Here is a 14,700-nt window from a genome sequence, read left to right as displayed (position 1 = left end):
AACGTAAATCAGCAACCCCTCCCGTTCCCCCCCTGAAATAGCCTAAATAAATGTACAGTCAGAAGGTGAAGCAGATGTAGCAAAGTTAGTTTAATTAAAGCCTCTGTTTAGTTCTAAATAACACGGTTGAAATGTTTTTGTAACAAAAGATATTATTTGTTTTAAAAACAACAACTGATAAATTACAAATGAAAAAAAAAGATTAAAATCAGAAATACACATCGAGTCTATTTCTGTTTGGAGAATTAGATTTTCACTTCAGTTGGCTTAATTTAATCAATTTACTCGGTAGAGACAGTATGAACCAACATAAATATTACATACCTAAAATATTTATACACATTTCTAGCAGGGTCCTGTGAGTCACATCCACGTACTGTACTAACCCAATATGGTTTTTATGTACTAATAAATGTACTTGGGTTAAGGCGGAGACAAACAGATGAAGTTCTGTGTTCAGCCACGTGGGCCGGGACGTGGGAGAATTTAAACAATGCAGGTGGATACCGGCACCCCATGCCGGGGCCTGTAACTCGGGAAGCAGGGGGTCCGGGGCTGAAATTAAAGCGGCTCTACTCCGGAGACCCCCTGCTTCAATGCTGTTATTAAAATAAAATAAAAGCTGCGTGATCGCCTATTAGAGGAGCGCAGGGAGAGTGACTGATTCAATCTCACTCTCACTGCGGGTCTCTTACAGACTGATTCAATCTCACTCTCACTGCGGGTCTCTTACAGACTGATTCAGTCTCACTCTCACTGCGGGTCTCTTACAGACTGATTCAGTCTCACTCTCACTGCGGTTCTCTTACAGACTGATTCAGTCTCACACTCACTGCGGGTCTCTCACAGACTGATTCAGTCTCACTCTCACTGCGGGTCTCTTACAGACTGATTCAGTCTCACTCTCACTGCGGATCTCTTACAGACTGATTCAGTCTCACTCTCACTGCGGTTCTCTTACAGACTGATTCAGTCTCACACTCACTGCGGGTCTCTTACAGACTGATTCAGTCTCACTCTCACTGCGGGTCTCTTACAGACTGATTCAGTCTCACTCTCACTGCGGGTCTCTTACAGACTGATTCAGTCTCACTCTCACTGTGGGTCTCTTACAGACTGATTCAATCTCACACTCACTGCGGGTCTCTTACAGACTGATTCAGTCTCACTCTCACTGCGGGTCTCTTACAGACTGATTCAATCTCACTCTCACTGTGGGTCTCTTACAGACTGATTCAGTCTCACTCTCACTGCGGGTCTCTTACAGACTGATTCAGTCTCACTCTCACTGCGGGTCTCTTACAGACTGATTCAGTCTCACTCTCACTGCGGGTCTCTTACAGACTGATTCAGTCTCACTCTCACTGCGGGTCTCTTACAGACTGATTCAATCTCACACTCACTGCGGGTCTCTTACAGACTGATTCAGTCTCACTCTCACTGCGGGTCTCTTACAGACTGATTCAGTCTCACTCTCACTGCGGGTCTCTTACAGACTGATTCAGCCTCACTCTCACTGCGGGTCTCTTACAGACTGATTCAGTCTCACTCTCACTGCGGGTCTCTTACAGACTGATTCAGTCTCACTCTCACTGTGGGTCTCTTACAGACTGATTCAGTCTCACTCTCACTGCGGGTCTCTTACAGACTGATTCAGTCTCACTCTCACTGCGGGTCTCTTACAGACTGATTCAGTCTCACTCTCACTGCGGGTCTCTTACAGACTGATTCAATCTCACTCTCACTGTGGGTCTCTTACAGACTGATTCAGTCTCACTCTCACTGCGGGTCTCTTACAGACTGATTCAGTCTCACTCGCACTGCGGGTCTCTTACAGACTGATTCAGTCTCACTCTCACTGCGGGTCTCTTACAGACTGATTCAATCTCACTCTCACTGTGGGTCTCTTACAGACTGATTCAGTCTCACTCTCACTGCGGGTCTCTTACAGACTGATTCAGTCTCACTCTCACTGCGGGTCTCTTACAGACTGATTCAGTCTCACTCTCACTGTGGGTCTCTTACAGACTGATTCAGTCTCACTCTCACTGCGGGTCTCTTACAGACTGATTCAGTCTCACTCTCACTGCGGGTCTCTTACAGACTGATTCAGTCTCACTCTCACTGCGGGTCTCTTACAGACTGATTCAGTCTCACTCTCACTGTGGGTCTCTTACAGACTGATTCAGTCTCACTCTCACTGCGGGTCTCTTACAGACTGATTCAGTCTCACTCTCACTGCGGGTCTCTTACAGACTGATTCAATCTCACTCTCACTGTGGGTCTCTTACAGACTGATTCAGTCTCACTCTCACTGCGGGTCTCTTACAGACTGATTCAGTCTCACTCTCACTGCGGGTCTCTTACAGACTGATTCAGTCTCACTCTCACTGCGGGTCTCTTACAGACTGATTCAGTCTCACTCTCACTGCGGGTCTCTTACAGACTGATTCAATCTCACACTCACTGCGGGTCTCTTACAGACTGATTCAGTCTCACTCTCACTGCGGGTCTCTTACAGACTGATTCAGTCTCACTCTCACTGCGGGTCTCTTACAGACTGATTCAGCCTCACTCTCACTGCGGGTCTCTTACAGACTGATTCAGTCTCACTCTCACTGCGGGTCTCTTACAGACTGATTCAGTCTCACTCTCACTGTGGGTCTCTTACAGACTGATTCAGTCTCACTCTCACTGCGGGTCTCTTACAGACTGATTCAGTCTCACTCTCACTGCGGGTCTCTTACAGACTGATTCAGTCTCACTCTCACTGCGGGTCTCTTACAGACTGATTCAATCTCACTCTCACTGTGGGTCTCTTACAGACTGATTCAGTCTCACTCTCACTGCGGGTCTCTTACAGACTGATTCAGTCTCACTCTCACTGCGGGTCTCTTACAGACTGATTCAGTCTCACTCTCACTGCGGGTCTCTTACAGACTGATTCAATCTCACTCTCACTGTGGGTCTCTTACAGACTGATTCAGTCTCACTCTCACTGCGGGTCTCTTACAGACTGATTCAGTCTCACTCTCACTGCGGGTCTCTTACAGACTGATTCAGTCTCACTCTCACTGTGGGTCTCTTACAGACTGATTCAGTCTCACTCTCACTGCGGGTCTCTTACAGACTGATTCAGTCTCACTCTCACTGCGGGTCTCTTACAGACTGATTCAGTCTCACTCTCACTGCGGGTCTCTTACAGACTGATTCAGTCTCACTCTCACTGTGGGTCTCTTACAGACTGATTCAGTCTCACTCTCACTGCGGGTCTCTTACAGACTGATTCAGTCTCACTCTCACTGCGGGTCTCTTACAGACTGATTCAGTCTCACTCTCACTGCGGGTCTCTTACAGACGGATTCAGTCTCACTCTCACTGCGGGTCTCTCACAGACTGATTCAGTGTCACTCTCACTGCGGGTCTCTTACAGACTGATTCAGTCTCACTCTCACTGCGGGTCTCTTACAGACTGATTCAGTCTCACTCTCACTGCGGGTCTCTTACAGACTGATTCAGTCTCACTCTCACTGCGGGTCTCTTACAGACTGATTCAGTCTCACTCTCACTGCGGGTCTCTTACAGACTGATTCAGTCTCACTCTCACTGCGGGTCTCTTACAGACTGATTCAGTCTCACACTCACTGCGGGTCTCTTACAGACTGATTCAGTCTCACTCTCACTGCGGGTCTCTTACAGACGGATTCAGTCTCACGCTCACTGCGGGTCTCTCACAGACTGATTCAGTGTCACTCTCACTGCGGGTCTCTTACAGACTGATTCAGTCTCACTCTCACTGCGGGTCTCTTACAGACTGATTCAGTCTCACTCTCACTGCGGGTCTCTTACAGACTGATTCAGTCTCACTCTCACTGCGGGTCTCTTACAGACTGATTCAGTCTCACTCTCACTGCGGGTCTCTTACAGACTGATTCAGTCTCACTCTCACTGCGGTTCTCTTACAGACTGATTCAGTCTCACTCTCACTGCGGGTCTCTTACAGACTGATTCAGTCTCACTCTCACTGTGGGTCTCTTACAGACTGATTCAGTCTCACTCTCACTGCGGGTCTCTTACAGACTGATTCAGTCTCACTGCGGATCTCTTACAGACTGATTCAGTCTCATTTTCACTGCGGGTCTCTTACAGACTGATTCAGTCTCACTGCGGATCTCTTACAGACTGATTCAGTCTCATTTTCACTGCGGGTCTCTTACAGACTGATTCAGTCTCACTCTCACTGCGGGTCTCTTACAGACTGATTCAGTCTCACTCTCACTGCGGGTCTCTTACAGACTGATTCAGTCTCACTCTCACTGCGGGTCTCTTACAGACTGATTCAGTCTCACTGCGGATCTCTTACAGACTGATTCAGTCTCATTTTCACTGCGGGTCTCTTACAGACTGATTCAGTCTCACTCTCACTGCGGGTCTCTTACAGACTGATTCAGTCTCACTGCGGATCTCTTACAGACTGATTCAGTCTCACTCTCACTGCGGGTCTCTTACAGACTGATTCAGTCTCATTTTCACTGCGGGTCTCTTACAGACTGATTCAGTCTCACTCTCACTGCGGGTCTCTTACAGACTGATTCAGTCTCATTTTCACTGCGGGTCTCTTACAGACTGATTCAGTCTCACTCTCACTGCGGGTCTCTTACAGACTGATTCAGTCTCACTCTCACTGCGGGTCTCTTACAGACTGATTCAGTCTCACTCTCACTGCGGGTCTCTTACAGACTGATTCAGTCTCACTCTCACTGCGGGTCTCTTACAGACTGATTCAGTCTCACTCTCACTGCGGGTCTCTTACAGACTGATTCAGTCTCACTCTCACTGCGGGTCTCTTACAGACTGATTCAGTCTCACTCTCACTGCGGGTCTCTTACAGACTGATTCAGTCTCACTCTCACTGCGGGTCTCTTACAGACTGATTCAGTCTCACTCTCACTGCGGGTCTCTTACAGACTGATTCAGTCTCACTCTCACTGCGGGTCTCTTACAGACTGATTCAGTCTCACTCTCACTGTGGGTCTCTTACAGACTGATTCAGTCTCACTCTCACTGCGGTTCTCTTACAGACTGATTCAGTCTCACTCTCACTGCGGTTCTCTTACAGACTGATTCAGTCTCACTCTCACTGCGGGTCTCTTACAGACTGATTCAGTCTCACTCTCACTGCGGGTCTCTTACAGACTGATTCAGTCTCACTCTCACTGCGGGTCTCTTACAGACTGATTCAGTCTCACTCTCACTGCGGGTCTCTTACAGACTGATTCAGTCTCACTCTCACTGCGGGTCTCTTACAGACTGATTCAGCCCGGTAAGATTCACACAATGCGAGTCCCAGTCAAATGCATAAAATGAAATAAATGTAAATGACATAGGTGCTTATTTACATCAGGCTTTTTTTTTGGTACAAAAAATGCTAAATTATCAAAGGGGAAGTACAGCCAAAAACAGCCAGATCGGCCGCTTCGGAAGACAGAATAATTGCACGGGTGAGTACGGTCACTGAGCTGCACCAGTCCAAGCAACGTGCAGTAACAACACTGCTAACAAATCAAGACTAGGCGGACATCCCCATTGCAAAGACACCGACCGGAGCCATAGCAGCAGCAAGAGGAAATCAATCAAGGATTCACTCATATTAGTATTACAGTAACTAGAAAAAGTCAAACCAAGTCCACAGCACTCATAGTTAGCATATAAATAAAGACTTACGTTGATTTATTTTTGAACATGAATTTTATTAATGTTTCATTTACATAAAGGGGAGTAAGAGGTACAGAAAATAAAAGAAAAGTGGGGGGGGGGGGAGTACACTTAGAAGTTTATACATTGTAACATGTGATGTCCAAGGTGGTTAGGGAGCGCAATGACATGGATAAGAAGAAACATACAAAATAGTGCAATATGTCTACAACTTCAGGTTAGGAATCCAAATGTCATTCATCCAATGAATTAGATACTCACAGATTGAACTGTGGCAACATGTATATAAAGGTATCTTTAAAGTTGCAAGTTTGTTTCTTTACGGTTGTTTGTTGTTGAGTTTGTAAGTTTGTTTCAAGGTTGTTAGTTGTTGAGTTTGTAAGATGCTCATGACTAATTTGTGGCTCCCAAGTGTTCTGGAATTTCGGATCAGTTTCTCGTAGTAGACTTGTCAGTTGTTTCATCACCATTACATCCCATATGTTTTCTTTCACCTGTTTTAGTGAGGGGGTCTCCGCAAATTTCCAGGCTCGGGCTATGGCACCCTTAGTTGCTGATAGTATATTTTCAAAATTAGTCTTTGTGCGTCATGTAAATTGTCTGGGGGTTTTATTCATAGAAAAATTCATGGGTCCCAAGGAATATTACAGTCTGTTATATCTTGTATTCCTTTCCTTATCTTTTCAGCAGATATGAAGATGCGATCCTCTCTGCCCGCATTCCCTGCAGCAGTGGGGAGAATGTGCTGTCGAGAAATGATGCAATCTGGATGGGGTGAAATGCCATCTGTGAAGAACCTTGATGCTTCTCTCTCTGATTTAAATGTATTGAGGATTTTTCTCTCCTCTCCAGCAGGGCCGCCAACAGAAATCATTGGGCCCAGGACAAACATAAGAAGCAGGGCCCCCCTCCTGTGCAGTGAGGGACGGGTATGAGCAGTATGGGTGAGGGGAGGTAGAGAGATAATGGCCCGAGGGGGGGGGGGGTTATAATGAGGTAATGGACCTCGGGGGGATTATAATGAGGTAAAGGACCTGGGGCAGGGGGAGGGTAATGAACCGGGAGTGGGGTATAAGAAGGTAATGGTCTCAGAGGCAATTTAAGGTGGTAGTGGACGGAGTGTCGGTAATAAGGATGTAATGGGTCGGGGGGTATATAGGGATGTAATGGGACGTTATACAAGAGGGTAATGGGTCGGGGGGATATAAGGAAGTAATAGGTATAGGGGAGTGTATAAGGGAGGTCCTGGGGAGGTAATGGGGTACTGGTCTGGAGAGGGGGATTTAAGGTGGTAATGGGCATGGGGAGAGGGGTACAAGGGGGTACTGAGCCTTTGGAAGGGGGTTTAAGGTGGTACTGGGCCTGGGGAGGTGGGTACAGGGTCTGGAGAGGGGTGTAAAAGGGGATAAAGGGCCTAGGGAGGGGGGCATAAAGGGGTGCTGGGCATGTAGGGGGTACTGGGTCTGGGCAGGGGGGTATGGGGTGTATGGGATGTATGGGCCTTGAGAGGGTGTTATAGGCCCGTGGAGTTGTTATACAGTATCTCCCTAGTCTTCCGAATCTAATCCAAGGTCTCTTTCCCACTGTGTCATAAATGTCGGTTTGTTTTCTCCTGTGTTTTTGGAGAGGGTTTTGTAGAATAAAGCTATTTGTGCCTTTGTTTTCTGCATTGCAATAAAGATTTTCAAATGTAGTGAGTGTTCTACTTACAGTATTAGTTCTTTGGTGTTAAGTGTGAGCACAAAATGTCTCAGTTGTAGGTACTGGTAAAACTATCTATGTGGGATCCCCGATGATTCGTGAATATCTTGGAAGGTCCATCTTGAATTGTCTCTGTAAAGTTTCCTGGTTTGGGTTACCCCAGCTGTTTGCCATAGTGGGAAGGAGCCTATTTGAATGCCTGGAGCAAATTCTAGGTTCCCAAAAGACAGGATTAAGGGGGAAGAGATTGAGGAAATATCTGTATTTTTACAGGTCGACGCCCATACAATCAGAGAGTGTGTTAGTACTGGGACGGGAGGGCTGAGTGAAGACCTCTTTGTCGTAGGGACCCGTAATAGTGTTGATATATTGAAAAACATCTTAGCCCAGACAAGCCCAACATCAGGTGCTGCTAATATTATTCTTAATTACTATTATTATTATTATGATTAATAATATTAGAGATATATATGATCAATTATCTAACAATAACACGTTCCCTGATATCAATATTTTATACACTAATAAATGTACATGTTATCACAAATTTTCCCTAACACTACAAGACATTTTGGTGCCCCCTGAAATATCCACATTCATAAAATAAAGCAGTAGTTCTGCCTGCTCACCATTTTTTAGCTTATTTGTCTTGGGGAATACGCTGACCTGTGGTCCCCCAACCTTTAGTGCCCCCCCTGTTCCCAAGCAGGTTTGTGCAAGAATCCTTGTCCAGTGGACACAAAATGGTAGCGGGGGCAATCAGGTTCGTTCTGGCGGTCAATAGAAAGTTGCAAAGTCATCAATCCATATTATATATCAGCCCAACGCCAAAGGCCAGGGCCCACACATCAGGGGGACACTCTAATTCAGGTAAGGTAAAAACAAATAATAATTTGAAGGGGGGGGGATTGCTGCTTTAATGCTTTTGTTTCCTGCATATTTTAGCAGTGTATTTTACATCAATGTTTCTTCAGCTGGTAATTTAGTTTTTTTTTGTTTCCCCCCCCCCCCAGTATTTTAACCAGGGGAAGGGGGACCTGAACCTCCTTATTTTTAGCTCCTGGGATCGCCATGTTCCCAAGAAATTAATTGGTTTAGTTGCCGGTATTCCTTCCTCGATTTTCAAATATGCCGCCTGCGGTCATACAAGAGGAAGCCAGATCATATCTCTGAAGACGTTGCAGCTTCTTCTAGCAAGCGAGACCTGCGATATGTGGCGGCCATTTTGATTTCCCTAGCAGAAGCAGAAAAACAGCCAAGTAAACTAAAAATAGCGAGGGTCAGCCCGGGAGAACTCCACGGTGCCAATGCTGTAAAAACAAACATTATTAAATATTGGAGATACAATCTAGATACCGCAATTCCGCAGTCTTAATCAGAGTCACTTTTTTCATGTGGGAAAAGTGTATATTATACTGCAAAGCACTGCATGCACAGTCAGCACAGCACAGACATGGTTAATCAGCAATATGCAAGAATAAAATTAAAAGAACCATATTGTGCCAAAGAGGTCTTCAACAGATTGCATGTTATGCCTTGAGTTAGTTGATTTTGGCGTTTTTCTCTTTCTTTCTTAAAGCAACATTATTAGGGTGAGAAATGACGTGGTCAAGTAAAAAAATATATATATCTTTGCATTATGCCGCAGGAGAGTTGTCACTGTATATACACAGCACGTTTGCAAACTTAGTATGCTTTTAAGTGTGAAGTCCATCATACTCCACCCCTTGCAATGAATTGCCACACACTGCACTGTAATGCCACTCCACCTTTGAGAGGGATAAACCCCTTCATTGCCAGATGGAGCGGAAACGTATTGCAGAGGCAGCGAGTGGGCTCACGTGCAGCTCAGTTCTACTTAACCTAATTAGGTTCATATTGCCAGCAATTCCCATCACCATTATGAACATATTTCCTATGACAAGATGCCACATATGCAGTCACATCGCAGTTCATGTTGCATATGCATATTTCTGTGCGGCTGAATGAAATCAGTGCGCGCTGAAGTAGTATTGTTAGACAATCTGAGGCACAAGCAAGGGGGATTTCTGATTATAGTCATAGTCACATTGTCTAGGTCTCATTTACTCTGCATGGAAAAGTGGCTGCTGCTTTAAACACTACACGGTGATACCGGCAAATCCCTTTGGGAAGAGGATGCAACGAATCAGTGGTAACAAGCAAGCAGCAGTTGTATAGAGGCCTGTTTCTCACCCTACCCCCTGGGAATCCCAGACAGGTCATGTCACAACCCCATATAAAAATCACTGCACACATGCTTGGCAACTCATTGGTTGTTGCTCTGGTCTGGCTGGGATTCCCAGAGTAAAAGGGTTAATAAAAAACTAGAGTAGAAAAAGGTCCCAAATCTATTATCATTTTTCAATAGACATAAGAAGATCTGTGTATTCATTGAGCCTATACATTTAAATCAATTTTTTCCACTGCGATGGATGAACCTGCAACACAGGATTTGATCTGTGCTGAAGCAGGGATATCCTGAAAACCCTGAGCTGTTGGTGGCCCTTGACGACTGGAGTTGGTTACCCGTGGTTTAATAGCTGTGGCCACGCATGCTGTGTATGATCTTGTGCCCATGCACACTGGGAGTGCTCGCCTCCTGGCATTAGCACAAGCAATGGGGGAGACGTCCCTGCTCTTTCGAATTTCTGATCGAAGCATTGTAATGCAAAACAGGCCTGGTAGGAATGGCATATCATCTGTACTGTACGTTGTGCTACTAAAAGATCCATTGTGGAAAAAGAAACGATACTAAGAATTGGTTTTAATATACTGTACATGGGAAATTATGCATTCAAGTCTAACAGTTGCAAAACTGGGGCAAAAATGCCAGTTTTAGGTTTTTAATTATTAATTAGAAACACATTTGTTCCATTTCTTCGCAGTAGCTTTTTGTGTCGCTATGCTGAAGCCGGGTGTGATTGCGGCTCCGTTGCGAAGAGTTTCCCACCGCCCACTTTATTTGTCCAGAAGTTTTCTTTAGTAAATTCCCCCAGGAGCATCCTGTCAACTCTGCTTCCCAAACCCAGCTGCGCAGTAGTCAGACCAGTTGGCCGCACGCTCGCCACCTTCCTTGGCTATGGACTAAATCAAGAACAAATAGCACTTTTGCAACAATCAATGTTACAGATCTCTGTACAACTAGAAAACGTGAATCCAGATTCAATGGTTAAATAGGCACACAACGTGAAATAGGAATTGTATATTCTCCGTTTAATTAGTGTGACAGAACAAACTAAATACCATTATTTCTAGATTGTGAGTAATTTAATGTTCACAACAAAAGCTGTGGGAGTTCAATGGAGATTAGGAAGTGAGGTGTAGCTCCTCGGTATGAATATAGATAGGCTGTGTAACTTCTGCGGTTCTGCAGATACTAGCTGCACACCTCTCATACCGGGGGTTACAACTAAATTCACCTATGTATGGTCTGTTTGTCACAGTTTTTCTGTCTTAACGTACAGTAGTGCAGTTAAAACACCCTGCTTTACTTACATCATGTTCACATCACACCTATGTAAGGTGATCCCAAAACTGTATGTACACCTACAAAATTGACATTTCTATGGCATTGCAACTTGTAAAAAAAAAGTCTACATTTCCAACAAGGATTGAAAAGAAAAAAAAACTGTAAAATGAAGAATCATCATTAAAATAAAGTTACGTTTCGGAGAACTAGTGTTACATTCTATATACTCCCAAACGTCCATTCAGGAAGTTTTTGGATGGAAACCCCCCATTTAAGTCAACGGTTTCTAAGTGTATAGAATTTACCCCTACTCTCTGTTTGTGATTTTCAGGAGCCAGTGAATAAAGCAAAAGAGACGACTAGTTTCTTCCTCATGTTTTGTCTCTCTGCGAATGCCATGTTCTGTGTATTGTTGTGTGGAACTCATTGTAACCACATCAAGAATCCTGAGCTACAAAACAGACTTCCCAAGTTCATTCAAATGCCTTTTAACTGGTGTATTCTAAAGGTTTGAAATGTATATGTCATATATGGGGGTTTTTGCACCAACTTTTTTTTTATATTGAAAATGTGAGAATTTTTTTTGATACTGAACATATATTTGTGCAAATGCAAAGCTCTACTAAAACTCTGCTAAAATTTCCCGAGTAGTCTAACTTGGTTCATTTATGTTAGGTATAAAGAAGGTCATAACATAACAGCATATAAAATCCTGTATCAATTATTTTATATATTTCTATGTTTATTTTATTTTTTGGTTCATTTTCGCTAAACGTATGGACTTAAAATTAAATAGTGTTACAGGCCAGGTAGTCATTCCTAAATGTCCATGTAAGGCATGTTCATGAAACATTTTGTAATAAGACAAGTTATATAGGCAAATAAATAAAAATGCAAAAAAGGTGGGTTACTGTATACATTACAACAGATAGAATTCACCTGCACATTTATTAGTGATTGCCTGGCCGGTAATACTATGAAATAAAACGTTATGTATTTAATCACTAACAGAAGTATATAATTAATTACAATATTTCTATTGCTACATCACACATTCTGCTCCTCAGACTCGATTATCACTCATTTATTATCTATTACATTATAATAACTATATTTAACCCAGCTATTGTGATCCTTTTGTTTCTATGAAATTCTTTCTATTTCCCAATGGCACATTTTCAACATCTCAAACTGTTGAAATTACTTGCGGCTTTCAGCCCCTCTTGCACTTTAACTATTGCACAGCCCGAGACGGCCTGCAACCCCACATTGCAAGGCAATATGCTACAGGCGGCAGGGGTTACTAACTCCTGAAGTGCTGGAGGGGTTAGCCTTGTATTTCAGAGCACAGAAAGAGTTAAAGCAGCAAAACATGTGAAAACGTATATATTTTTGTTTTGTTTTTAAATAAATCAGTTCTGTAGTATTAGGTAATAGTGACAGTTTTTTTTAGTTCACTTTTTCGTTTATTCACCTCTTAATGGCATGAGCTTTAAAGCCTCCTTTGATTTCTATAGCAGGTTTTAACCCAACTCCCCAGAACTGCAAGATCTTTGCAACACTTTCCTCTTTGGGATAATTTGTTGCCAATGTTCCAAGCAGTTTGAGCTGCAAACTGTAACAATAGATAATGTTACCGTAGTAATATAAGGATACATTGTAGCTTCTGAGGTACAATGACTGAAGCTGCCATTATATTAGGCACACAATCAGGATTTTGTCAGATTTATACCAGGAGCACCAAACGATTGAATGTAGAATGATACATTGTCACATGCTTTACATATACAAATAAGAAGAAAATAAAAAAAGGGGGCGGGGGTGGGGAATGTATTATTGCTGCTTTCAACTGATGGGAACGTAGGAATCATGTTTTACGGGCACATCGCTGATACTAATAACCACTTAGAAGCTGCTGCAGAAAAAATACTAACACGTTCTTAATGTGGAACATGAACATGATATCTGTGTATCACATCTGAAACATAAAAGAGTCCTCTCTGTCACAAAACAACCGCAATATTTTGTAGCAAAGTACACAGGCAACATGAGCCACGTTCCCCTGGAGGGTAAACAGCAGGCGAACACGAGTGGAAATATCTTTTTTCCCCACTTTCAAGATGGATTCTTTTTTATTTTTAACAGTTTTGCCACAACAAAGCATTGAATTGAAATGCATGTTGCCTGCCAGATAAGGCCACATGCAATATTATTTTAATGAGCTTAGAAAAGAACCAACAATTCCAGATCTGAGGTGCAGTAAAAGAGAAGGGGGAAATAAGAATTGTTTCAGAAAACAGCTTACTTGTTTTTCAAAGGCGGTGGGCACAAGTCGCCTTAATTCAGACAGGCTGTTATTGATACGATCACGTCGGCGTTTTTCTATAATCTGGTGGAGAGAGACAATCAGTGACAAACTGAACCAGGCCAGCATTAACTCATTACACATCTCTCACAGTAAGAGCCCACAGACCTTCTGAGAAATATACCCAGCTCTAAAAAACGATACTTCGCTATCATTTAATGCAATAATTAGAAGTCTGCAAGGCATTTTCTCGCAATCGTGTTTTTGGCGACTTTGGATAGCTGTGGCCGGGGGGAAAAAAGGAATGAAAATAACAAAACGTTGACAAAAATCCAAATTAATACCTGCCTGGGGATGCACGGTTACGCCCAATTTCTTTTTAAAATGTTGGTGTAAACTAGCAGGTTTTGCAAACCTTAGCATAAAAGGGGGAGATACATAAATAATGGATTAGTATATGTTGTTTTCCAGTGGAAAAAACACCAAGGATTCAAAACAAACTTTAAGTATTTTTTAATTTTTTTTATTTAAGGTTTCAACACTGACAAACTGATCTAGAACAGATTTACAGATATGGACTAATGCATTTTAGCACCTTATGTTAACATCAGACAATCTTATTCCTGGGAACCTGTGTTGTATTGGAGTATGGATCTATTGCATTGATACAGGTCATTTGCTGTTTTAAGCCGACGTTCTGTGCTTGGTACAGAAAAAGATAGCGCTGAGCAAAGTACAGGATGGGTATACCACTACTGAGCACCGATATTCCCAGTATGCGTGTGCGCATTTCTCGTGTCTTGAGGGTTTAAATGGGTGGACTAGCTCGCCCAACTGGTTCTCATTTATACTTCCAGACCAAGTATGCTGTAGATATATAGATATATACAGGGCTGAAAAAACCCAATCGTCCGGTACAAATTAAAATTAGGGTAGATAAGATGCAGCCTCCTTTTCTCTGGATCGTGCGTGGGAAGAAGTGCTTCAGACATAAAAGTGACATTTAGGAAAAGGAGTCCCTGCTCCGAAGAGCTTACAATCTAACTGGTTGGTAGGAAGAACGTACAGAGACAGTAGGTGGGCGTTCGGGTAAGTGCGTCTGCAAAGGGGCCAAGCTTTATGTATGAAGTGTAAAGTGTCAGCCACGGAGCAACTCCTATGCTCCGTCAAGCAGGTTTGTTTTAAGGTGGGTCTTAAATGTGGATAGAGAGGGTGCTAGTTGTATATTGAGGGGAAGCGCATTCCAGAGGTGTGGGGCAGTCAGTGAGAAAGGTTTAAGGCGGGAGAGGGCTTTAGATACAAAGGGGGTAGAGAGAAGACATCCTTGAGCAGAACGCAAAAGTCAGGATGGTGTACTGTATAGCCAGAAATTAGGGCTGAGATGTAGGGAGGGGAAGAAGAATGTAAGGCTACGGCCCCGCTCCCTCCGTCAGCGCGCCCGCACTGCAGACAGGCGGGGCGCTGACATACACAGACAGCGATATGCGGT

At 43.6% G+C, this 14,700-nt stretch overlaps 1 protein-coding gene across 1 annotated transcript in view; it reads right to left on the bottom strand.

Annotated features, from left to right (window-relative positions):
- HEY2 (hes related family bHLH transcription factor with YRPW motif 2) overlaps window positions 1–14,700 on the bottom strand; it is a 51,620-nt gene that overhangs the window by 16,595 nt on the left and 20,325 nt on the right. Inside the window, exon 3 of the mRNA XM_075597244.1 lies at window positions 13,212–13,295. Coding sequence (XP_075453359.1) covers window positions 13,212–13,295 — 84 coding nt within the window. The remainder of the gene's footprint in view (window positions 1–13,211; window positions 13,296–14,700) is intronic.

Source organism: Ascaphus truei, chromosome 4 (assembly GCF_040206685.1).
Source record: "Ascaphus truei isolate aAscTru1 chromosome 4, aAscTru1.hap1, whole genome shotgun sequence".
NCBI classification, from domain to species: domain Eukaryota; kingdom Metazoa; phylum Chordata; class Amphibia; order Anura; family Ascaphidae; genus Ascaphus; species Ascaphus truei.
This window is presented reverse-complemented; position numbering and strand designations above follow the sequence as displayed.